The following is a 25035-nucleotide window of genomic DNA, read 5'->3' as shown; positions in this document are numbered from 1 at the left end:
CTCAGGGACAATCTATTGCTGACATATTCGTAACTGTGATCTTCTGCTGGATGTTAGCTTAAGCCTGAAATATGACAGCTGTACTATTGTATCTGGAAAGAAAGGGCAGCTCTTCAGAAGAAATACTTGAGTGCCTGCTTCATTATTTTGCTGAAAATAGTTCAGACTTGTTCAGTATTATACAGACTACAAAATGAAGAAAACCTGGAATGTGCTATTAAAAATGTATAGTGATTGAATTCTTTTGTTTGTATATAATTAACTTGATTTAAAACTTTAAAGGGATAGAAGAATTGCAAATATCTGCTTTTTTATTTTTGCTAGTGCATTTTGCAAATTCTAATAAGACATGGAAACATTCTTGTTTGGTGATGTTAATGAAGTGCTAACACAGATACATACTACATGAATTCAAAATTATACAATTAATAATCATACAATTGTAATTAATAAATACAAATCCTTTTATTATGATTGTTCTTTCACATAAAAGAATCATTAAAAAAATATGCTGACGCTACGTGAACCAGCACAATGTTTTATTAAACCTGGAATCAAGTAATTAAATAATATGTTAATTATTAGTACAATTAACTTACACAATATATTTTTGTTCAGGATATCTTGATATATATGATATGTAGTCAATGTGTATAACTTAGGGTAACAGTAAAATTGCATATGTGGCTATGAGTTCATGTAAAAATACAGCAACGGACTGAAAAAAGAAAGAAACTCAAATGTTTACAGTCCGACATATAATAGCTCTCTTACAGTGTAATGTACACTAACACAACTCATCCCAGCGGTGAGCTGGAATATCTGCTGTCTGAAGACGTCACACGCCATTCAGATCGACCCTGAGAGATTTGCAACTGATGCTCTGCTTTCTGAAAAAGAAAAATATGCAGAATTTACTGTAAAATAAAAAAAATATATAAAAAAGATCTTTATCTTGTGCAACACGAATAAAATTTGGTTATCAACATTTTCCTGCATTTGTGAATCTCTGTATAAAAACCTTTCAATGTATGACTCCTAAAGCCATCTGTGATGTACGCACCTGAGCTCCTCTAGAGCGATTTTGTTTCGTAACCTGACGTCTTCACTGATGGGGTATGCCACCAGGATCATGAGGCCTGTTGTGATGCAGACCACCGGGGCGGCACCAATGAGCAGTTTCAGTGTGTACACCACTGGAGGGGGCTGCCGGCACGCTCCTGTGTCATAACCAGCAAACCTGCAACCATTGACAAAATACACTAAACAATGCACATATGCAAGAGCATCATATTTCATATTTAGTGAATGGGTGGGTTCAGTTAAGGAGAATTCCACATCCCTTACAAAATTTACCCACTGTTTTATTTGGGAAAAAGTGTACATTAAAGCCTGTTTTTTGGCAGATTGGTTACCATTTGTTATCACAATTTTACTACAAATACTACTGTTTAACCTTGGTTACAGTAGCAAATATGGTGAACTTGTGGATAATATTGTTTAGGTACCCATTAGTTTATTGGTTTAATTTGTAGTTAACCAAAATTACTTGTCACAAGGAATGCTCTTAGGTTAAATTGGCTTGAAGCTTCTGGATGCTTGGCAGAAAAAGTATATGATTTAAATTACATTATTTTCATTTTATTTTTTCATGTCAATTTTCAGATTTTTTCTGTTATTATTTAGAGAATTTCCATATAAAAAAAAATAGTCAATATTTTTGAAATACAGTATGGTTGAAAAACATAAAATTACTGAAAAAGACAGCAAATTACAAGAAAAATGAGCGGTATGACAATACCATTAGCACAAGCTATGCGTTGTGTCGTGCCGCTGTAGACACATCATTTAAAAAGGACAAAACTTTATGTTACAGTTTATTTCTGGAGCCAGAAATTTTCAGATTACATTTTTTACAGTTTATTTTATAATAAAAAAACTGTAAAACTACAGAAAAGACAGCACAATTACAAGAAAAACGGCGATAAGGAATTTATTATATATACTTTATTTTTACAGGATAAATAATTATTTTAAGGTATATTTCTATTTTTTATAATCTTATTGATTCAATCTACAATCAACAGTTTTAAAAGCAAGAAAATCATGTTTTTATCGTGCTTATTTGTGTTTGTTTTTTTAGTTATTGTTCCTTAAAACAACCCAAGTGCCGTTTGATAGATATAACTCGGAAAAACTAGATTCATTTATGAAACTCTTCATTTATTGTTTTTTGCTTCCCCTGATTTAAAAATATACACCCATGTCTGTTAGAATTTATTATTTCACTCTAAATAATTAAAATGTTTTCTCACTGTAAACAGAGCGTGGACACTCCCAGAGAAATCCCAGCAGCAAACTTGGTGAAGAAAGCATACAGAGAGTAGAAGATGGCCTCGTGTCCCTTTGAACTACGGTTCACCAGTCTGAAATCATCCACCACATCTGGCAACATTGACCTGGATATTTTAGAAAACATGACACGTCCATCATTCAACAAATCCTATTAAACACAGACTTCAGTGTGTAAATAAAAAGCTCTGCAGTTCTAAATTGGGATTTTACCAATTAAACAGAAAGTATCTTTAAAAGCCATGAAACCTGTTATTTATAAAATGCTGGCGTATTAAACCTATGTATCAAAGTCTGGGTGGTTTAAATAAACTCTTCTGGGCTTTTTATGGATGACGCAGAGGCTTTTAATGCATGATACATCTTCTCTCGAAGACAAAACATTGGACAGGATCAGTGCAACATTACAAAAATGATAAACTAGTAGACAATGTGTTACTGTATGTGTGGTTTCCAAGGCATTGCTATGTGGTTGTTAAGGGGTTCTGAGCGTTTTAATCACATTAAAATAGGGATGATAGGGTGTACGGGTTTAAAACTGGCTCAAGCTAATGACTTATGATATTCTGAGCTCTAGATCCGGCTCAGATTCCTAGATACAAGATACGCTCTTAAAAATAAAGATGCTAAAAAGGGATTTTTGCAACAATGCCATAGAATAACATTTTGTGGTTCCTCAAAAAACTCAAAACAAAGATTTTTATAAGAACCATTTTTCTAGAACAAAGAACCTCCTTCTAAATGTTTTTGACATATACCTTTTATTTTTTTAAGTAATAGTTCAATTCTCAGGGCTGATGTTTGTTTAAATCTCTGTTGTTTGAGAAACAATAATTATAAATCATAAAAGCACCACTAAAAAAAAAATATTTTATTGACAGTGCAAAATGTATGCATTCTATATTTTAACACTTAATATTATATCCTTTTCTTATGAGTAATGCAATAGTCATTTTGGACAACTCACCATGGCAGCAAGAGAGAAGCAGCCACACTCAGTCCAGATGATACGGCCACAACATAAGCCACCATCAGATTGGGAATGAACACCAGCATCAGTGTGAAGGGCATGATCCACTGTACAAAACACAAACCATCATTAAAACACATTTTAACTGCTTTAAAGGAGGAATTAAATGTTCATATGTGACCATAAAAAGGGGGTCCAATTATTTTGGCTGCCATGCTATGATCACATTAGGTATCCATTTGGCAGACGCTTTTATCCAAAGTGAACTGAAGTGCATTCACACTTGATCAGTATGTTTGTTCTCTGGACATTAAACCCATGACTGTTAATGCAATGCAGGACACACATAGCTGAAGACTATTTATTTCACTATTCACAATCGTTGGTGAGAAATACATGAGAGAAATAATGCAAAAGGAGACGACGAAAGAGTACACATACTGTAATGCCACAGAAGGCTGCGGTCTTCTTCCCGAACTTCTCAAGGAACCACTGCCAGAACGGGATGCTCACTGCCGCTGACATCTGAAAAGAGCCAACATTTTTTATATAGATTTTTTTAAATCCATTAAAAAAACTGAAAACTATTTCCTAATTTTAATCGAATTCGATTAAAGCTGCAATTTCTGTTTCCTTACATAGGCAAATTTTCTTTATACGTTTCGAAAGACAACTGACATGTCCTGCAAAATCTGATGCAACATCTTAAATTATCAATCATTATAATAGGATTATCATTTTGATAAGAACACTGACTTTTGGTGTACTTTTTCAGTAACAAAATGATAAAAGTATTGATAAGGATATTACATAAAGCAATAACTGTTCATTGGCTAAAATATACAATGATGTCATCTTTTCATGTCAGTACTCACCAATATTGTCAAAACAATGTTCTGAAAGTGATCTCGCAGCTCCGCCGCATACGTGCAGAACAGCACAAAGTTGCTTTGTATCATCTGCAAATAAAGATATTCATCTTACTAACACATAGAAATACAATTTACATCCAGTGATGTCATTCATTAATCCTTTAAGAAATGCAAAAGTTGACACTTTCTCAATGCATACTTTACTTTTACTTATCTCTATATTGTTTCCTAATTTCTTTGTAAATCCCTCTGGATAAAAGCGTCAGCTAAATGCTTTAACGTAAATTTAATATTCTGGCCTCTAGACATAGAAACCTTTTCACCATTATGAGGTTGTTGTTATTTTCAGCCGAGGTGATGCTTGTCATACACAACTTTCATACAAAGAACAGCATAAATAATTAAAACACAAGTGCTGGAAGAAATCCACGTACCTGGATGGCCACAGAAATGAAAAGGAAAGCGGCCGTGAGCGTGAGGTAGGACCCGTGTTTCATGACCAAAATAAAGCCCTTATGGAAGGGAATAGACTTCTCAGTTTTGGGTGCGTATGGATCTAAAGCGGGAAAACAGAGAAATCTCATTAGATGAAGTCTGACTAATTTAAAGTGATAGTTCACTTCTTAAAGGCAACAGGAATGTAGACATTTTTTATGAGAAATGTTTGATGAGAATTATTTCTATTTTATGGACACATCATAAGCATTTCTTTGAGCATCAGTGAATACCACACATGCTCACCATCTCTCTCTCTGACTCCCAGGAACATGATGACTGTACAGACCAGAAACAGTCCACCGATGACACCGGCTGCGATCATGTACACCTCTTTCTGTAAAGACAGACTGTGAGAGATCATGGAACCAAATATTTGTATCTATATTTCATTCTGCAGTTCTGTTATAGTGTCTGCTTCATAAGATTCAGTGATTTGCGGCGTCAATCTTCTCGCCGTACGCTTTTGTAAAATTTAGAAAGCTCAGATTATGTGCGTCACCACAAGAGGATCTTTTCAATCTAATTCCCACAAACAGTAGCTGCTCTGCCTCAAACAACCTCAGGAATGTTCGCTTTATTTCCACGGACTGCCGCAAAGGCCTTCAATATTGTTTCGGATCAAAAAAGGACGTTTTGGAAGAGCTGACAGGCACACCCAAACGTCCCGCTGACTTTAAGCCCGGCCACAGAGGAATGCACAATGACGGGGTGCGGCTGGCGACCCGGGACGTCCCAGAGAGGTTTGTCCAGGAAAAGCTTTGCAGTCAGGCTCTAAATAGCTGTGGGCATTCATGGTTCTTCATGGGTTTATACTGTGAAACCCTCGGCCACATCCACAAACCAAGCTTATTGCTTCGCCTATGTAGGATTAGATTGATGGAGAAATGAGGTTCCAGGGGTCAATGTTTACATTTGATCATGCATTTATTTAGATCAGTTTTTGTTTTCAGTTGTTTGTCCTAAGGTCAAATCCTCAAACTGTCCAAACTGTCCAAAACCTGACAATGAAAATGGTTTAGATTTCTTACAATACTGCATTTTGGTTTTGCAATTAAACTCATATTTATGTACTATGACAAGGATATATAAATATTTTTTTTTAAATCTAAGAAACATTTTTTTTAATATAGTTAATATATGAATATATATTTAGAAAAAAAATATTTTTGGTGGAATTTCGGTCTAAAAATTGAAGTAAGTAAAAATAAAAATATATAAATAAAATAAATTTGGGTGGAATTAAAACTTTGGGACCCCTTGGTCCAAAAATTCAGGTTGTACAGACCAGTGCTTTTCTATAAACACAGTCCGATGCACTGGGTTATTACACACTGGTGACACTGACACGTACCGCATGAAACAGGAAGTCATGTGATAGCCCCACAGTCCTGGTGATCTTCATGCCGCTGCTGTTTCCCAGGTGACCGGCTGACAGGTTGTGATGTGGACAGTGTTTCATTGTGTGTGCGCTCGCAACAATCTGACCTTGAATAGCCGCACCAACCAGCGTACCGAGTACCTCCACAGTCATACCTGCAGATCACACGTGCATGAAGAAAAGGTTTCATTTATGTATTTCTTAAATAAAATGCAAGCATGCGTTTTAGGGACATAGCCTCATGAGTTCATATAATCCAAACATTTAAGTGTGTGTGTGTGAACTGTGCTTACGGTAAGCTGTAGCAGAATCTCTATCATGTTGGTTGGTGCTCAGGAACATGGTTAGGGCGGAGTAAGGCACATGGAAACACTGTGAGGTTAAATAAAAAGTAATAATACACGTCACAAACATAGCGTATTTAAAAAAAGACACATCTATTTTTTGCATTAACATTATTTCTTATTGACAACATGACTAACCCTGAGAATATTTTTTATTGACTAAAGTCCATTTACTTTTGCCCTGTTTGGTTGAATCAGAAAAAGTTGTTTGAGTACTTTTGTAAACACATTGGCTTACATTACATCAGCACTTGCATTATGCTGTTTGTACACCAGAAGATTCACACTATTTTAACAAATTTTAAAGTGAAATACATTAACTAGGTTTTAGTCTTTGGTTAAAAAAGTTTTGTTTCCCTCATCGTCACATAACATCTCAAAGAAAAACTGATCTTTGGCATTGCCTAAAACCCTTTTGGTCCCATAGCTGAAACGTTTGTTTTTAAAATGTGAAAACGGCACAAAAATCTTTGAGATACCAGCTGAAATTCTGGAGAGTTCTTTGAGTTCTCACAAGCGAAGAATCTATAAAAAGTAGTGGTGGGCATAGATTAATTTTTTTAATCTAGATTAATCTAGATTAATTCCAAGATTAATCTAGATTAATCTAGATTAAAATGGCTCATTTGAATTCTGCCGAAGGCATTCAGAATATGTGTGCTACCCAAATAATGACTAAAAGTAAGTCTTTGAGAACGGGTTTCTCAAGCCAGGTGGCGCATTAGACCAGGGGCTCATCTCCTGTTTCCAAAATGCATCACAAACTGCTTGAGAAAGCTGTTCTACTATGATAATTGGTGATGAAAATTAAATTATGTTCAATAAGATGAACTTGTGTTTACTTCCGCATTAGCTAAGGGATGATTTCCGTTTAGGTGGTACTTGTGACTGGAAGAGCTCCTACAGTACATTTACATTTAGTCATTTAGCAGACGCTTTTATCCAAAGCGATTTACAAAGAGTGAGGGAGCAACAAGAGATGTGTCATACAGGAGCCATAATGCATTAGATCTCAATACAAAGTTACTGGTTTCAACTAAAGCTAGACCACTACCTGTTGAGAGAAAGTGGTTTTTTTTTAAACCAATTCCGCATTGCACAAGGTGCAAACAACCTTAGTCTTGTCGATGTTTCTATTGGGAAGCTTCTTAAAAATGAATATTCCCTGAAGCAAACCCGGCGGCTTCATAGCATGTTAGCACGTCACGTTTGATGCGGTAATTTCACAGTAACGTTATGTTGTGTTCAGACCAAACGCGAATGGCGCGTCAAGCGCGAGTGATTTATATGTTAATGCAAAGAGCCAATAGACCTACTTGCTGCGCGAATCGCGCGAATGAAGCCCTGGTTATGAGATGATGAGGCGGCTTCTGCTTCCGCGAATGACGCGAATCACGCGAGTTGAAAAATCTCGTTCTCGCCCCGTGCAGTGCAGTTAAGCTGGTATACATCCGCGCTAAAATATCAAGGTGAAAGTCATCATAGCTTGCGTAGTATAGACCCAGCTCCCAACACAACTTTGAGAATAGATTAACGGCGACATTTTTTTTAACGCGCGATAAGAGTCTCACTGCCGTTAACGGCCCACCACTAATAAAAAGACAAGTGAAGGGATGAGGATTGAGGATCCAAAATTAAGAGCACGTCCATCTATTAGGGGTTTTATAACCGCTCATTCAAACACCCGTTACATTACTTTAAACAAAAATACTTACAAGCTGAAAATCAATGCTATGTATTCAGAAAACAAAGTGTGCTTTGTACTCTGAAATCTGTAGTAGAAAATCAATACTTTGCAAAGTACAGCAAAACCTTTCCTGAACTTTCGTATTGAATTACACACTTACTGTAAGTGCACACTTCTCTAAAAGCCAAGCAGACCGATATCCAAATAATTCAGAGCGCTTTCCTTTTTTCTCTACAAACTCCCCATGTCAAAAAGCCCTGTTGGGTTTAATCCGGAGGAGCTCGAGGATTTGTTTATTTATACACAACCCAAAGTCTAATAATGAAAAACGGACTCATTACAATAGTGTACACAACTCTCGTCTCATACATGCATCATTTTGGATACTACAAGCAGCTGGTGTTTCTCAGACTAGCGGCGGAAGACAATGAAACATGCTAAAAGAAGAAACCGGCATTTATCCTCTCTGGTGGGTTTAACCGTGTGTTTATCAAGTTGTGACATTTCATTACGCCGTAGACTGCCGTGGTCACGGAGGCTTTCCTACTCCAGCTGGCGAGTTTTACCCAGGATTGTATGTGTTGGTTTGTGCCAAGCCATGGTAACAAAAGACAGAAATACAAATAAATGATGGAAAAGTCTATACAGACATCAAAGAGACGTCTGTAGATAACCACTACTCTTGACAAGCATTATGGGATGTGTTTATTTTAAAATCAGGGTAGTAGTTTGTGTACTGATATATAAAACATACAGAAAATAATTGTTTTAAAATGTACCAATATTCTAAATTTCTAATAAAAAAACGACCTTGTGTTTTTTATAGGGCTGTCAAACAATTAATCGCACCAATAATCTAACTTTGGGGTTACATAACGTGTCTGTATACTGTGCATATTCATTTTGTATTTATAAACACATGCACATATTTAAGAAAACATATACATAAAAATGAATAAACATTTATATATAATTTAAATTATTGCTCAATATAAAATAATAAATGTACATATATCCTAAATATGTATATGTGTATATGTTTATAAATAAGCAATTATATGCACAGCACACTGACATACAGTATATTATGTTAACTTTTTTTTTCTGGATGTGATGAATCGTTTGAAAATGTTTTTCATGTGCATGCTCTGCGTGTTTTTCTTCATGTTTCAGATGAATTTGTGCATGAGTAAAACCAAAACACATCACAGAGGCAGCATTCGATCTGAATGTATCTGCAGGGCTTTTAAGACCACATGATGGATGTGAATGTTAGTGTTAGTATTAAATTCGACTGCAACCGTTAAAACTTGAACGCTAATGAAGTGTGCCGGACACGTACTGTGATGAGAGTTTGGTAGAGACAGTAGAAGCCCAGATACCAGATGAACCTCTCGTTGGTGAAAGGTGGAACGAACCACAGATAGAAATAAGACACCACCATAAATGGAGAGCAGCCAACCATCCTAAAGAGAAAAAAGACAAAGTCTCATTCATTTCTCAATTATTTTTCCTAGACATCCTAGACATTTCCTAGACATTAAATGGAGAGCAAACAGAAGCTTTGGCTTAAATCTCGGTCATCTCTTTAGAGAAGTAGAGCCAGAAATCTCGCACCAGGATTATGGGTTTGATTCTAAAGTAATACACATATCGATACAAATTAATTCCCTGTATTGGGAAAAAGTGTTTGTCAAATGCATGAATGTGACTATACTTTAACCAACAAGAACCTTCAAGGCAAGTCATAAGAGCACTAAACACTGAATGTTGTCTTTGATAGATGATCTGCGGCTCTCTCTTATTTCAGCTCCTATACTAATCAATAGAATCTAAACAGAGCCACTTGAGTATCTTCTTAAAGGTACAGTGCACATTTGCAAAGGTGCTTAAGCGGGCTGCAGGAATGATCATCTCTATCACAGGATTATAAGACCACAAAACACATTCTTTCTACAAAAACAAAATATGCTCAATGTCAGAGTTATGAGGATGTGAGGAAATGTGCTGGCCATTAATCATTCATGTACGACGTATATAGTCCCCAGAAAATGATTTATGTACCAGTATATTTATAAAATGATCTGTGTATGCTGTATGTCGTTTGCTTTATCTTTTTGTTATTGATAATTCTTTCGTTTGCTCACCCTTAATGACTGTTTTTCTTCTGCACAACACAAAAGAAGATATATTGAAGAACGTTGAAAACCAAACAACATTGAACCCCATTGACTTCCATTAATGGAAACAAAACCACAGAGACATTTCTCAAAATATCTTTCGTTGTGTTCAACTGAAGAAAGACTCATGACACGAAGGTGAATAAATGCTGACAGAATTTCTATGGTTGAGTGAACTATCCCTTTAACAGCTGACTAGTAGCAAAGCTTGTCCCACATGAGCAGTTGTTAATTACTGAATTGTCTGACCTTGCGAGTCAACTCTAGAACTATCGACCCTGTTCTTGTAAAGAAAACCTCACTGTGTGTCCAGATCCTTTTTCAGCAGGTTGACCTATGTGTCACTAAACATGCGTAAGCAAACAAGCACCACAGAGAACAGGGAGGAAAAGAGACGGGCCCGTTCTGGCACAGTCCAGATGCCACCACTGCAGTGTGGAGCCCCGGCTTCCCCTTATGACTGTTTGGCTTTCAGCTACACAAAAACGCCGTGGGACAGTGAGAGAGAGAGAGAGAGAGGGCAGAGGAGAGGCGGTAAAGTTGAGAGAGACAAATGCTCAATTGAGGTGAGATGATGTGACGTTTTTGCTCTGCATAAGCTGTGAGTAAGAAACACAAAGAAACTGCAGAGCGTAGTTTCTAATAATCACTCAAAGCTTCTGGATTTAAATTAGCTTTAGCGAAATAAAGAAATAAATAATAACTAAATAATAGTTTTGAAATGGTAATTTCTTTCATTTGCAAAAGTAAATAAATAAATAAATAAAGAATTAAATATATAAATATATCATTATAAAAAAATATTGCATAAAGAAATTGGATGATCCTTTTTGAAATCCTCAAACACAATGTCTGCATAATGGACTATATATTTTTTTACATAATATCTTTTATAAGTCAACAAAAGATATTTCAGGTTATAGCAGCTTGTAAATTTTAGGAACAACGCTGAGCTTCTAAAAAGATCAGTGGCCTAAAAAGATGTGAAAATAATGACTACTGATGATGAATGTGTTTAACACTTTGCAAGATGACATAAACAAGTATTTCTTTTATTTATATTACATGTATAATAAATACTTAAAGGGATTCTTTAACATTTTGATTTTGTTAAAAATGTTCCGTTGGTTGTATTCTGTTCTATTTGTGTAATGTTGAAAACCAAAACAGGAAGTTATTTTGGTCCAGCGCTGTTTACGTTTTCTAAAGTGGTCTAAATAAATAATCACATAGAAAAAAAATATTTAGATTTACTGCTTAACCAGCTTTACGTGATTTGGTGGTATAAGCCGGCCACTAAGCTGGTTTCCACTGGTCAGACTGGTCTGGTCTGATGGTTTTAGAGTGGTTTTGGAGACTCGTCTGTTTGTCGGGCATGTAAACCAGAAACCATCGTTTTCAGCATAATAACTGGATCACACCGATGACACGAGTATAACAGGGGAAATTCCCTATAAAGAGGGAATGTTGTATTATCTGAAAATCTAAATGTTGTCTTTGTGTTGGAATGCCTCGGATACAATAAACATTTAGACAAACCAGGAGCCCCGCATGGGCAAGGCTGAGATGTTTCGCAGTGATGTTCTGAACACAAACTTTATCCACTTCCTGCCAGACAACGTGATGTCACATCTAAGTCTAATGGGAACTCCCTGTAAGTCGTGACTTCAGCCGTTTGAGAAGCACACATGGGATGTTGTGAAAGGTTTCGGGATTACACTATTCATTTTGAGTATGATGCAAAATCTGACCCTGCATGTGAACTCCAGGTCGCTTAAACGTTTGATTTCAACTGTTAGTTTCTCAGTGATTTCAACCTCTGGTCTCCCTCAGTCAATATTAAAGATATCAAGGAAATATTCTTACAGAATGTTCTTTACAAAAATGCCTTTAGGTGTGTTTTTACCAGCAGGGCCACAAATCAAAACATTCAATGAATAACAGAGAACATGTCACTCACCACGGCATTAGTCGGCCAATCTTTGTCCATTTGCTCTTCGTAATGAAGAATCCCACAATAGGGTCAGTGACCGCCCCCCAGGCCTTGCCGACGAACAGCACCATTGAAGCTTGAAATGGGTTAATCTGTTTGGAGAAGAGAAAGTGATGCGCTGCATATTCTTTTTGTCTAACCTGTTTTACATTTCTTGCTAAGAAGTAGAACAGCAGAAGCTCTATATTAATTTAGATTGCTCATATAGGAGGGATTTAATATTCTTTAACATCATACCCTCGGATGTAATATGGATGAATTTTTAATTCTAATGTCTCACCTGCGCTATGTCGAGGAGATATATCTGCAGAAAGAAGCCGGTTGCGCTCCCGGCCACCTGATTTGGTGCTCCACCAATGGCGTAACAAAGTTTGCTGCATACAGAGAGCTTCTGATCCAGTTGAGTCTGGAAAATATGAATTTGGGGGTTTGGGGTGAATTTAGGGTGTCAGTCGGATTAAATGTGACAATATTGCGTGTGCACTTTGCTTGATAAAAAGCAGATGAACTGTCAATAATTTTGTATCTAATACCTTATTTAAATATTTTGAAAAATTAAGAGACCACTTTAAAATCAATTTTTCAGATTTTAAAATATACTATTTGTTTTTGTAAAATAATTTTTTAACCTTTTTTTGATCATTTTTGTTTCATTCTGTGTGAACTGCTAACAATATTTCACCCATATTTCAAATAAAAATATATTGTTTCTATTTGCATTTATTTGTAAAAAAAATGAAAACTGGAGAAACAGTTCAAAATAACCGAAAAGATGCTCTGTATTTTTTTTAGACTTCAAATACTGCAATTAAAACAAGTTCATATTTCACTTTAAAGCAATACAACAGTGTGTGCACATGTATATAGTTCAAAAATGATTTATTTATGTGATAACCTGGATTTTATCACAGTTTTCATGTCTTGTCATGTTGTCAGTCTTTCACATTGCTGTTGGATGACTTTGTCACTCCTGAGGTTTGATTTTGTTGAAATTCCATGGGCTGAAATGACCACAACACATCTAGAACTGCTGATTACGTGAAAACTTGTTCTTCAGCTGCATATTAAAATGTATATCTGTTATATTAAAATGTTATGGTTATAAAAGAGGGCACGCAAAAACTTGAAACATGCTGATATCTCTATTGGAAAAATCATGTTAATCTTCCACCTTTTATACACAAACTCAAAATTTCTAGAAAAAAAAAATCTTTCAAACAAAGTTAAAGAAATAGTTTGCACAACAATAAAAATCCTGTCATGAATTATTCATATTCATACCTGTCATGATTCTCCCCCATTATGTCATGTTTATCTTGATCTAGTGGCAGGATCATGACAGAGCCTCGTGTTTTGTGTGGAGATAGGCATTTTATTGTTGTCATGACTTGATATGTGCTCTCTACGGTCTCGTCTTTGTCTCCGCCCCCTCATTTCCTCATAATTAATTGTAAATTATTTCATGCCCCACAGCTGTTCCCTCTTTTGATCCCTTATTTAATGCCCCTGTGTTTTCTGTCGCGTGCTGGTTCATTTTAAATTGTTTGGTCCTTGACACATGCCTTGTTTTGCATTGCTGTAGTTAGCCTAGTCTATCCTAGTCTAGTCTAGTCTAGCCTAATCTAGTCTAGTCTGTTTATCTGTCATGTTTATATCTTTGTTATTTTACCTACTCGTGGGTTTTTGTTGTATTTTAGTATTAAGGGTTTTTAGCATTATTTTGTTAATCCCTTACCCGCTGTCTGCACCTGGGTCCTTCACCCCGATCTCTGACACATACCATTCAAAACTCGTATAAGATATTTTGTGAAATGTCCATAAAGTCATGCAGGAGTCATGACATTATGATGAGAAAAAGATGAGAAAATCACTTTTAGGGGGAACTATCCCTTTACGTTTCGTGTTAATCAGTAGAACATATTGAGAGTTTGACCCTGATGTGTGACAGTTTACTTATTTCTTCAGTGTAATTGATCTAAGTTTTGTTTTAGTTGACTGATGAGTGATGGTTACGGCTGCTAGACCATCACCGTTTAGCTTTGTTGACTGAGTCTTCATTGAGGTTTCTGGGTGAGAAACAGCATCTGGCTTTGTGCTGTAGAGTCTCAGTTTACTGCAGCATGTGGGTGGGATAGTTTGAAGGGTCCTCAGCCCGTAACCCTTTGAACCTCAAGTAATATTTAATCCAGATGTTTTCACCGCAGACGGCGAGGGGAGATTTGATTAAAGAAAATATTCTTAAAAATTATGGTTCCACAAAGAACCCTCTTTTTATGAAAAACTACATTTGGCCCGAAGGTAAATAAGTTTGTGGTTCTTAAAAGGCCCCAAAAGCAAAATCTTGGTTTCAGGGTTCTTAAAAGCACCTGTAGATCCATGTTATAAGATGATTTTTATATCTCAATTATTTCTCCTAGACATAAATAAGATTAAAATGGAGAGCAAATGTAAACCTTTGCTTTAGTCTCTTGCGTCTTAGATATTTCTGTTGAGAAAAAGATCTGAAATCTCACAAATGTCTCCATTAGAGTTTCAGAAGCTTTCTGAAAAATATTTCAAACGTAGCTCAGATTTGTCAAGTAAATCAAAGGTCAATACACTCTTTAAAAAAAGGTGCTTCAAAAGGTTTTCGGATACCAAAGAAGAACCTTTTGGTTCCATAAACAACCTTTCTGTTTCAAAAAAGGTTCTTTGTGGCAAAAAAGCTCCTTCAGATTATAAAAAAGTAAGAAAGAGAAAGTTTGTGGAGCCAAACATTGTTCTTCTATGGCATCGCTGTGAAGAACCTTTCAAGCACTTTTATTTATTTCTTATCTCAAAATGAACTCCTTATCATCAAATTTACCCAAATCAATCAACATTACAATCTACATTCATTTTACTACTCAATACTCTTCATATACTGTATTTCTATTTTTATTTCTGCCAAACAATTTTAACATCTAAGACATATAAGTTAATGCTCGAAATGTAACTGAGAACTTGAATAAATCTCCCCAGCTATAGAAGGCGCAATATGAAGAAATATGAAATATCAATATCAATATGCTTTCCTTTGTGTTTTCAGAGGCTTTCTTGTTTATGAGAGAGAGTAAACGTGTGTTTTCAAGGGTGTGTGCCCGCAAACGTGTGGTGTGAGAAGAGAGCCGAGAAGAAATCTTTTCAACACATTAAAGGAAGTCTAACCTCCATTTGGCAAGGCATATATTTACGATCTCTCCTCCAGACAGACGTTTTCAAGCTGAAAATACACCAGTCAAGCACATCTTACACACTCGGCTTCTGAGCTGCTAACTCACTCATCCACTCAATGAAAGCCAATGATTAGCGTCTCCACATCAACGTGCACTCTGGCAGGCCCTTCCAACAAAACCACCACGGAGGACAAGACGCTCTTCAAAAGACTTGCTGATTTTCTTTCTGCTGTTCTCAACACCAGCGTAATGAGAAAAAGATAAAAAACATCTGAGATCACAATTAAATGGTCGCTATACAATATAAATGTGTGTTTGGAAGACTCTGCATGGGCTGAAAATGGATCTCACTTTTTCTCACGAAACTTATTTTGGTTGCTCTTATCGTGATGGTCACAAACAGGAAGTCATTGAGTCCAGACACAAAATATCCGACTTCCTCGAAGATTGAAAACACTGAATTCATGATAGCAGCACTTATACATGCGGTAAGACAGACATAAAACGAATCAATGATGAAAAAATCTACATTAGCATCTTACATCACAATGCTTCACCTGGAACGTCAACTGATGGCAAAACATGTCTGGTTTATAATTCAACCTAAAGTGCAATTCAAGGCTTTTGTATGCTTTTTGTTACACTAAAGTCTCAAGCAAACACTCATTATATATAAAAATATGAATACAGTATATCATGGTACTATTTCTGACAACTGCAATGTGTATTTTAAATATGATTGTGATTTAGACAGGATGAGGAAAGTTATCAAAAAATGTCACAGGCCAAAATAATAAATCTGAATGGTCTTCAATCACATATCTTTTCTTAGTTTTTGCCTTTAAGTTTTAGGTGAAACATTATGATATTTACCCATTAAAACCCATCATGTTTCCTCATACGAGCCCATCCGCCGCAGCTCTAATCTGACTTTGTGTACGTTTGCGTGAGAATGAATCTGGATGACATAATGAAGGATTGAAGGGTTTATGACCAGCGGGATTTGAAAACACATTTGGTCAATGCAAGGTCAAATCCGTCCTGTTTCTTCACCTCTAGTCTGAATGAGATTTTTGTGCAGAGACTGCGTCAAACTACCTCAAAACCTTGACGAGAAAATCTAGAGATCGTTTTTTCACGATTTTGGAGGCAGATGTGCTGCGAAGCAATATCACAAGATTAAAACTGCTTGCGTTCTTTTGCTTTTTAAAATTTTAACTAAACACTTACTGTAGTTGCAACAAAAAAATGTATTCTGAAATTCAACATATTATTTTCAAAGGGATAGTTTACACAAAAATAAAAATTCTGTCATCATTTACTCACCCTCAAGTTGTTCCAAATTTGAATAAATGTCTTAGTTCTGGTAAACACAGAGAAGATATTTGGAAGAATGCTTTTAACAGTTCCATAGTAGGAAAAATTACAATGATAGTTGATACAAAGACATTTATACAGATTTGGAACAGCTTAAGGCGAGGAAATGAAGACAGCATTTTCATTTTTGGGTGAACTGTTCTTTAAGCACTTTATAGTATCTTCAACCCTCCACTAGGTGAGACTGAACCTTCTCTTTCGTGACAACACATGTAAGAAAACAAGAGCTCCATAAGTGCTTTCCATACATTATTGACACAAACCCTCCATCTTCCCCTATCACTCCTCCAGAAGGTCACAGCAGAGGAACAATCTGACTTTTATTTTACTGACGGTTTAACCTTAATAGCTGAAGGTCACTGTGTCTCCAGACCTGCTGCTATGTGTTTGCACTCTTTCATAACCTGCTGATATATTCTATTATCTTTCAAAATGAAATAACATTTCCTCTAGATTGAAATCATTACTTGCTGTCTATAGGTGCATCTACTGCGTTCAAAGATGTAAACGAATAATTGTTTATTCACGCTCATGTTACTCCAAATCTGTATGACTTTCTTTCTTTAATTTAAATAAAGTTGATAACCAAACAACCTTGGAAGGTATTGACCTCCATATGACATAAAACTACTGAGACATTTCTCAAAATATCTTCTTTTGTGTCCCACAGAAGAAAGAAATTCATACAAGTTTGAAATGACATGAGGATGAGTAAACGATTCCAGATTTTCATTTTAGGTTGAACTTTCAGGTTGAAACATGGAGCCATTCTCTTGGTATTATATCAGCTCTATAAAGAGACAATAATTTATACTCCGTAAGTTGCAAAATGGTCAAATATAGGGCTCTTGTGTATGAACAGCTTGTCATATTGTCGGCATTTGTATCACACAAAAATACTCCAATTCCTTCCTTTTTATTCAACTTCTGTTACTGTAAATCTGTCTCACACAATAAGGTGTATAAAAGGAATGCTGATTTAAAGAGGTTCAACACAAACGTAAATTTGAGTTTCAATATCAGTGAAACATCCAAACAGCCTTCGGGCATGTGTGTGTTTGAATGGTATCCATAAACGCATTCCATGCCATCATTAAAACATGCAATTCCACATATTTTCACAGACATACTGATGCAGATATATTATGAGCGAATCAAAACAGAAAGCAGTTCAAGTAAAAAAACACCTGTTTCCATGCTAAGCCATCATGAAGATTCCAAGTGTGTTGTTTTTGTAATGTATTTGGGATGATTTATTCATATTCTATGCATTTTTTTATATTTTCCACCGGATCCCAAAATTATAAAAGACTGCTGAATTAAAAGGCATTGCTATTCTTTGTGTACTGCTCAAGGTAAGCTTAGGACATCCCATGTCTTACCTGTGGTGGCATCTTGGTGAAAGCAGGTTCAGGGTGGTTCCCCATGAGTTTATCTCCGGCTGTATCTGGTGCTTTCTCCCCCTTGGCCATGTTGTCAGGAGGGAAGGGTGCGGAGACGACAGATAAACTCCACGTGTTTCTCAGAGGTGGCTGTGCCTGCTTATATTCACATACTGTACTGGCACGAGGAAGGGAATGGTTAGATTCAGATGGAAACCACTCACACCTTCCTAGCTGTCAATCACAGATTTCAGCCAATCGGATGGCTTGCTACATCAAAACAAGCCTAATATAATGTATATAAAACAAACCTAAATATGCCGTCATGTCAGAATCACAGTCTCACAGCTGCAAAATAAACATTCATACAAACTTAAACCAGATTTTAACTATGTGCCTATGCTAAGTTAATTTTACAAATCAGAATTACTACTTTAGGTTCTACTATTTTTTTGTCTTTTCATGGCAAAATCAAGTAACATAAGACTAAATATACTATTAAACTAAACTAACACAACATATTACACAAGTCGATTATGTTATTTACTGTACTATATTTACCATAGTAGCCAGCATATATGTTATTGTTTGGAGAACCTTCAAGTACCATGCTTTTTTTATTTAACATACTTTTTTTAGATTATCTCATGTTTTATATTTCATATCATTCATATATTTTAATACCATAGTGTTAGTACACTGTTTTACAATATTTATTACAGTGAAACAGAGGTCAAATGTACAGGCTATACAATATCACATTGCATATATTAGGAGAGAGAGAAAGAAACATATACAGCTCAAAAAAGAGAAAAATAGAGAGCAAAAGAGAGATGTATTCTAACCTGATGGATGCGCTGAGCTCCGCGGCTGCTGTGATGAACTGCGGCTCATTCCTGCAGTCTCTCACGCACGCGCGCGCGCGCGCTCACACGGGTCTGATTACAAACACACACACGAGCGCCCCCTACAATATAAATCATACTTACACTGCAGTGACCTATATGGATCAGATCTGAATTTTAGAGTTGTGTGATCCAGAGTTACATAATCGAGTGTTATGTCAGACAGTGTAATAGTAAACAAACTAAATAGTTGAAGTTGGATGACAAAAACTCTAGCATTTTTCCATTAATATTTGACTTTAAATTATAAAGTAATTGTGTAAAGAAGTGTATGGCTGATAATGAATTATATTAGATAACTGATCATAATGTAAATGTTTGGCAAATATGAGCACTGATGTCAATGAACTTAAATGCACTAATCTTCAGCTGAACTAACCATCACTGTAAGCTTTTACCTTTTAAAATATTTAAAAGAAATAATGGATCATTCCCAGAGAAGAACGAGAAGCTTCTCGTGCAGAAGACGGTATATGGGTCAGAAAGTATAGATTCAGCTCTCATTCATTCGTCAGTACTGAGATAAAGTCAGGGTAGGTGTTAAAACGTTGCAAGTTGTGTGTCAAGAAATGACAAAATATGAAGAGTTTGGTTAAAAACATTGTGCTTTTTATTATGTTATTATCAGGTTTTTTCTGTGTTTTATTGTGTTAGTTAGCTGTGTTTTTTTTTTTGTTATTTTGCTTTAAATCAAACCAACTGCAGTTTGTTTGATATTAATTGGAATGCACAATAAAAAATCATGATTTTAAACATTTTAAAAACTGAGTTATCTCATTTTGGAACCAAACTCTTCATATTACTACTTAATTTTTTAAGTTAAAAGTGTATTAAAACGAATTACGTGTGGATAACACATAACACAGCATGCGAGTTACTACAATTTGAAAAACCTGAAAATATTAACAACGACGAAAATATTTACACAGTAATTTATGCAATATGCAAAATAAATTACCTAACGTCGGACGTTTTCTTCACTTGTTTCAGTCAGGATATGCTCATAAAGCTTTATGACAATTGTTATATTTCTAAGCAATGTTTTACATTAATTCTATATGAAGTATTGGGTTTGTCAGGTGGTTTATGAGAAAGTTAGATAATATTATGTCATACTTTCATTAACAAGATCAAATCATTTCTGTATAGGTCAAGAACACATTTCCATATGTGAAAGTCAAATATTGTTTGATTTCCATAAAAATATGTTCTTTTGTGTTCAGCAGAAAATGGTGAGTAAATGATTTTAAAATAACCAATAACAAGATCAAAACCATCTCCTTCTCTTTTACTGTTACTGAGAAAATGATCTGTACGTCTTCAACAGGTTTATTGCAAGCAGAGATCTTGTGCAACAGAGCCTCTGCTTTAAGCAAGGTGCATAAAACAATTGACATTCAAAAATGAACAGTCTACAATAACACAACCAAAATCAAATGATCTGTTTCAGTAGAACATAACACTGTCAAGCATTACATCAGATCCGTGATCAGCTTCTTTATTGAACTACGTGTAAACATTTATAAATCGTGAAGATTATAGACTTGGCATGTGCAAACAGCATCGCATCAGAGAAGGCCAAGGCATCCAGCTGTGAAATAATACAGCGCAACGATAAATAACTTCATTTCCTCATTCGCGGTTCAAGTGTTAAAGCTCTACGTATTTATACAACACTGGCCATTTGTATTAAGTTCTTAAAATCAGACGTATTAATAGGGATCATAGGATCTTATCAATCGGGAGCGTAACTAGAAGATGAAACATGGGGGCCTTAGTGGTTGAAGATTTGTAAAATACCGATCAGCAGTGACCAAATGGAGCTTGTGTGTTCAGGATCCTTTGAACAATGACAGGCGTTTGTTAAATCGGCCTCTTCTAAACTCTGACCCGGCTCATTCAGCTCTCGGATCGGCAGAGATGTAGTCAGGACGAATGGCTCTTCAGTGCTCTGGGCCTGTTCCAAGAAATCCTGCACGTCGCTGATCCTGAAGCAATCACATAAACCCGACATGCCATGTTTAGAGAACTGCAACACAGCAATCATGTTAAAGACCGAGGTCTGAAATCCTTGTCATGACGCACACATTAAATCCAACATAATCTGCTGTGATCTGCAATGAAGTTTCGGCTTACGATTCTTCCATCTTACCTTGCGAGTTTACATGACATAAATGATAAATGAGTCATGCAACAGGGTTTAAAATCACAGCGTCATGACACGCCCGTGACAATTCTGACAATACACACCTCTTTTTACAGTTCATAACGATACAGTACATACAAAGCAAGATAAACACCAAATATGCTTCCATGCCTTAGATTTTGGATGAATTTTATTTCTTACGAAACCATTTTCATATGTTTTCATATAATCTTTAGAATAAATTAGATGCATATATTTATTCATCATGGCAGCGGGTTAATTTGAGCCTACAGTGTGTCGATACTGTCAACATTAAGAGCACTGAAGGGTTACGACGGACTACATGATACTCACCGATGTGATAGATTAAACCTTTGCACAAGACGCCGACCATCTGCCAGCCAGATCTGCAGTGAGGTCACAGGGAGGTCTTCATCCACATCCACGACTGGAAGAGGAGGACCAGAGCAGTCCTCGTGTATCGAGCGAGACCTGGCCACCACTCGTGGCGTCACACTACAGATGAAACAGTTTCCAGAGTTAATGCCGTTTGGCACCAAACTAGGATATTTATTTTGTTGCATGTAACCGATTTACTGCCATTTTTGTGGTTTTATACAGTATTAGAGGGTCAAATGATGAACAGTAAAATCTGGATATTGACAAGGTCAAAACATCACAGAGTGGGATCGCAAGGACATCTACTGGACGTTTGTGGAACTACGACTGGGTCAAAAGGACTTGTCCAATTCACTTTTAATTTTCTTTATTCATATACACAATTTATAACACAGAACAGGCGTGTTACCTCCCCAGTCTGTAGCCTCTGCCGGTAAATGGATGGAAGATCTTTTTCTTTGGGACATAAACTGCATCTTTCATGTCATCCACATTGACCTCTAGCTCTTCATCCTCAGCTCTTCCTTCCAATTCCAGAGGCAGCTCACTTTAGAAACAAGATCTTAGATTGAACAATAACAATGTACCAATACAAAGAAAAGGGCAGATTTTTGTTTGTTCTGTACATAACCATATGTTGAATATAAATAATCCTTCTACAGCGACAGAAACAACAGTCACCCTTTCTTGATGGCCTCCAGGAACTCTTGGTTTTCCTCCAAGGTGTAACTTCGCAAGTCTTCATCATTTACTGTGAAGCCGTTTTTCCACAGTCTCACCACGATCTCCACCTGTAATTAGAACAACAAAATCACGGATGAAGTGTGTGATGAGATTTTAATGTAAATTGATTTCCCTAAAAAGATTGAACCATGAACCTGTGGTGCTAGCGTTATATTGATTCTTTGAGTTGACTATTGTAGAAACAGTTGTGTCAGCAACAGAAAATATTTTGGAGTGTTTGGGAAAGCCGTTCAATATTTTGCGATTTCATTTGGTGACGATGGTGATAAAGAAATACTCCTCATTGCTTTTCCTGTACATTCTCACAGAAGTGGTCACCTCTATTTCCTAAACGTGTTGACACAAGAAGATCAAATTAAACGTCTGACCTTTTTGCCGCTACTGGCGACACTGCTGATCTTCTCCACCTCATCGAGCAAGTCCTCGACAGAGAAACTGGATCTGATCGGGCTCGGCTCCTCTTCTTCTTCATCATTCTGTGCACCTTCACAACTAAGAGCTCACACAGAAGTTAATTTCAGATCACACTTGTTCTTGTGTGTTGATGTTTAAAAGCACAGGCGTGTACAGGCAACTTACCACGTGTCATCTTGAATCCTTTCTCTCGAATCAAAATTTTTCATAATTTTGTTGTTGTCCATCTTGCAGCAAAGAGACACGCAGCCACATTATCATTTATGACACACACATTAGTGCTTCTTAAATAATGAATGAAGCTTCTGCATATGGCAATACTTTTTTAAGTGGCAGTACGCCGGTATGCTTTAGGAAAATTAACCATGGTTTTATTATAATAAAAAGAGAATTAACCATGTTCTTTTGGCGGATTGATTCACATTTCTATTAAAAACAAATACAGTGGTTAAACTATCGTTACTATATTGCACATTTGTTGCAAAAAATACACACACAAACATGCAAAGGTCCCACTAATGATCTCATATCCTGACAATGACATTGAATATGACGACATGATTTCATGTGCTTTTTTTATTTTAAGAAGAATTGGGGTCACTCACAAGATGCCATCGCGTAAAAGGTACATCGAGGTTCCAAAATATACACTTCAATGAAAATATATCATCATAACTTAAGACGGTGCGCCAAATTTACGTGAGAAGTGTTTGGCGAGCACGCAAGCGCACTGCGAAGCGATCGACAGCTAACGCGCGGAATAAACTATAACACACACCGGACAGCAGGTTCACAATTTCGATTCTAAAATTATAAATTGTTACCAGTTTTATGCTTCAATGTTGTCGCGCAACTGTTCCTTCGGCTCTTTAGTTTCTGTCATTGCGCACCTTACGCTATACCAGACCACCATTTCTGCCTGACGTCATCGTCGCTTGTCGTCATGTTTGCGCGCACGTTGTCATGACGTCATCGAAGCTAAATGCTCCGATTAGTGTTGTTTTACCTTTATTATTAAAAATGTTGATGGAAAAATTATTTTAGTCTCGAAATGTGTTTTGATGAGTACATACAGTTTAGAAAACAAACAAATATTTGATCATCGTTTTATTTAGATTAGATTAGATTAGATTATTTATATTGTAAAGTCAACTTTATTTATATATATATTACAAACTAAGCAGCTGTACGTAAAACATATTGACTCTTAAAAGCACACATTTAAGATAAGGGAGAGATAAACACGGGTCAAATATTAAACCGACTGTAAATTCCTATATGTGATATTAATTAAGTAAAACTTTAAAATAAACAAAGCGGCCAGGCAATAGGGCGAGGAACCCAAAACTCCAATGGAGAAATCAAACACGTTTTCAGGAAAGAAGCATCTTTTCGGTATTTTAAAAATAATAGGACCTTGTATTTTATCAAACTTGCTCACACAAAACATCTCAGACTCAACAAGCATGCATTTTTCTCTTCATTCTTTGCTTTATTCATATTACTGAAATTGTTGAATAATAATATTTCGTATTATTTATAATATCCCCCATCATATCGTTTTCTTCTCTCTATACTTATTATTTGGCTCATCTGTCGTTATTGAATGTACACATCATTTAACAATAAACAGTGAAATCATATTCTGCGTTTTTCATGAATATAATGACTTACTATAACAGAACACCCAATTAAAACGAATCAATTATGAATAATGCTGCTGGCGTGGGAGTGTTATTGGGGTGGGTGGGGTGACAGATGGTGAGCTCAGCAATACACAAACACTAAAAATACTCCAACATTCTGTTATACACATAGCTGCCGCTGTAAACTATTATAATACATAGCAGAAACTGTATAACCATAGAGTTTGTATTATTACGTTTATATCCATATTTAAAATGTAAATAAGTTGTAATTATTCCTCAAAAATGTTTTAAACGAGTTACGTTTGGCAACAAACCCCCCAAGTTACTGACACGGCATCAAAGTAATGGCAGCACATGCTGTACAGTGGTACCGATTGAAAACCAGGAATAATTATTAAAATAATGAATTTATAATTCCAAAGAGTTAATATAGCCACGAATACAGAGATAATTTAAACGATTTAAAACAGTGAATTTTAATATAGCCTATCATTTTCGCCTCGTAAAAAATAAGCTTTTTTAAATTTCTATGGCGCCAAGTTTCTGAGAGC

General features: G+C 36.0%; 2 protein-coding genes across 2 annotated transcripts; both read right to left on the bottom strand.

The window, feature by feature from the left end:
* Positions 1-756: 756 nt before the first annotated feature.
* Positions 757-18402, bottom strand: mfsd2b (MFSD2 lysolipid transporter B, sphingolipid). Its single transcript, XM_056765152.1, has 14 exons — positions 18228-18402; positions 12555-12680; positions 12242-12366; positions 9444-9567; positions 6364-6442; positions 6044-6225; positions 4936-5026; positions 4629-4750; positions 4198-4281; positions 3764-3847; positions 3320-3429; positions 2316-2459; positions 1064-1240; positions 757-890 (listed from the first exon to the last, which is right to left on the bottom strand). The coding sequence occupies exons 1-14, from the start codon at positions 18315-18317 to the stop codon at positions 839-841; spliced, it is 1590 nt and encodes a 529-aa protein (XP_056621130.1). The 5' UTR covers positions 18318-18402; the 3' UTR covers positions 757-838.
* Positions 18403-20443: 2041 nt separating this feature from the next.
* On the bottom strand, positions 20444-23799 carry ubxn2a (UBX domain protein 2A). Its single transcript, XM_056764608.1, is given in 8 exon segments — positions 20444-20986; positions 20988-21120; positions 21633-21794; positions 22087-22224; positions 22359-22468; positions 22790-22913; positions 23001-23062; positions 23660-23799. Coding segments are annotated over 7 exon segments (780 nt in total). The 5' UTR covers positions 23660-23799; the 3' UTR covers positions 20444-20935.
* Between the last annotated feature and the right edge of the window lie 1236 nt (positions 23800-25035).

Source organism: Triplophysa dalaica, chromosome 13 (genome assembly GCF_015846415.1).
Source record: "Triplophysa dalaica isolate WHDGS20190420 chromosome 13, ASM1584641v1, whole genome shotgun sequence".
NCBI classification, from domain to species: Eukaryota; Metazoa; Chordata; class Actinopteri; order Cypriniformes; family Nemacheilidae; genus Triplophysa; species Triplophysa dalaica.
This window is presented reverse-complemented; position numbering and strand designations above follow the sequence as displayed.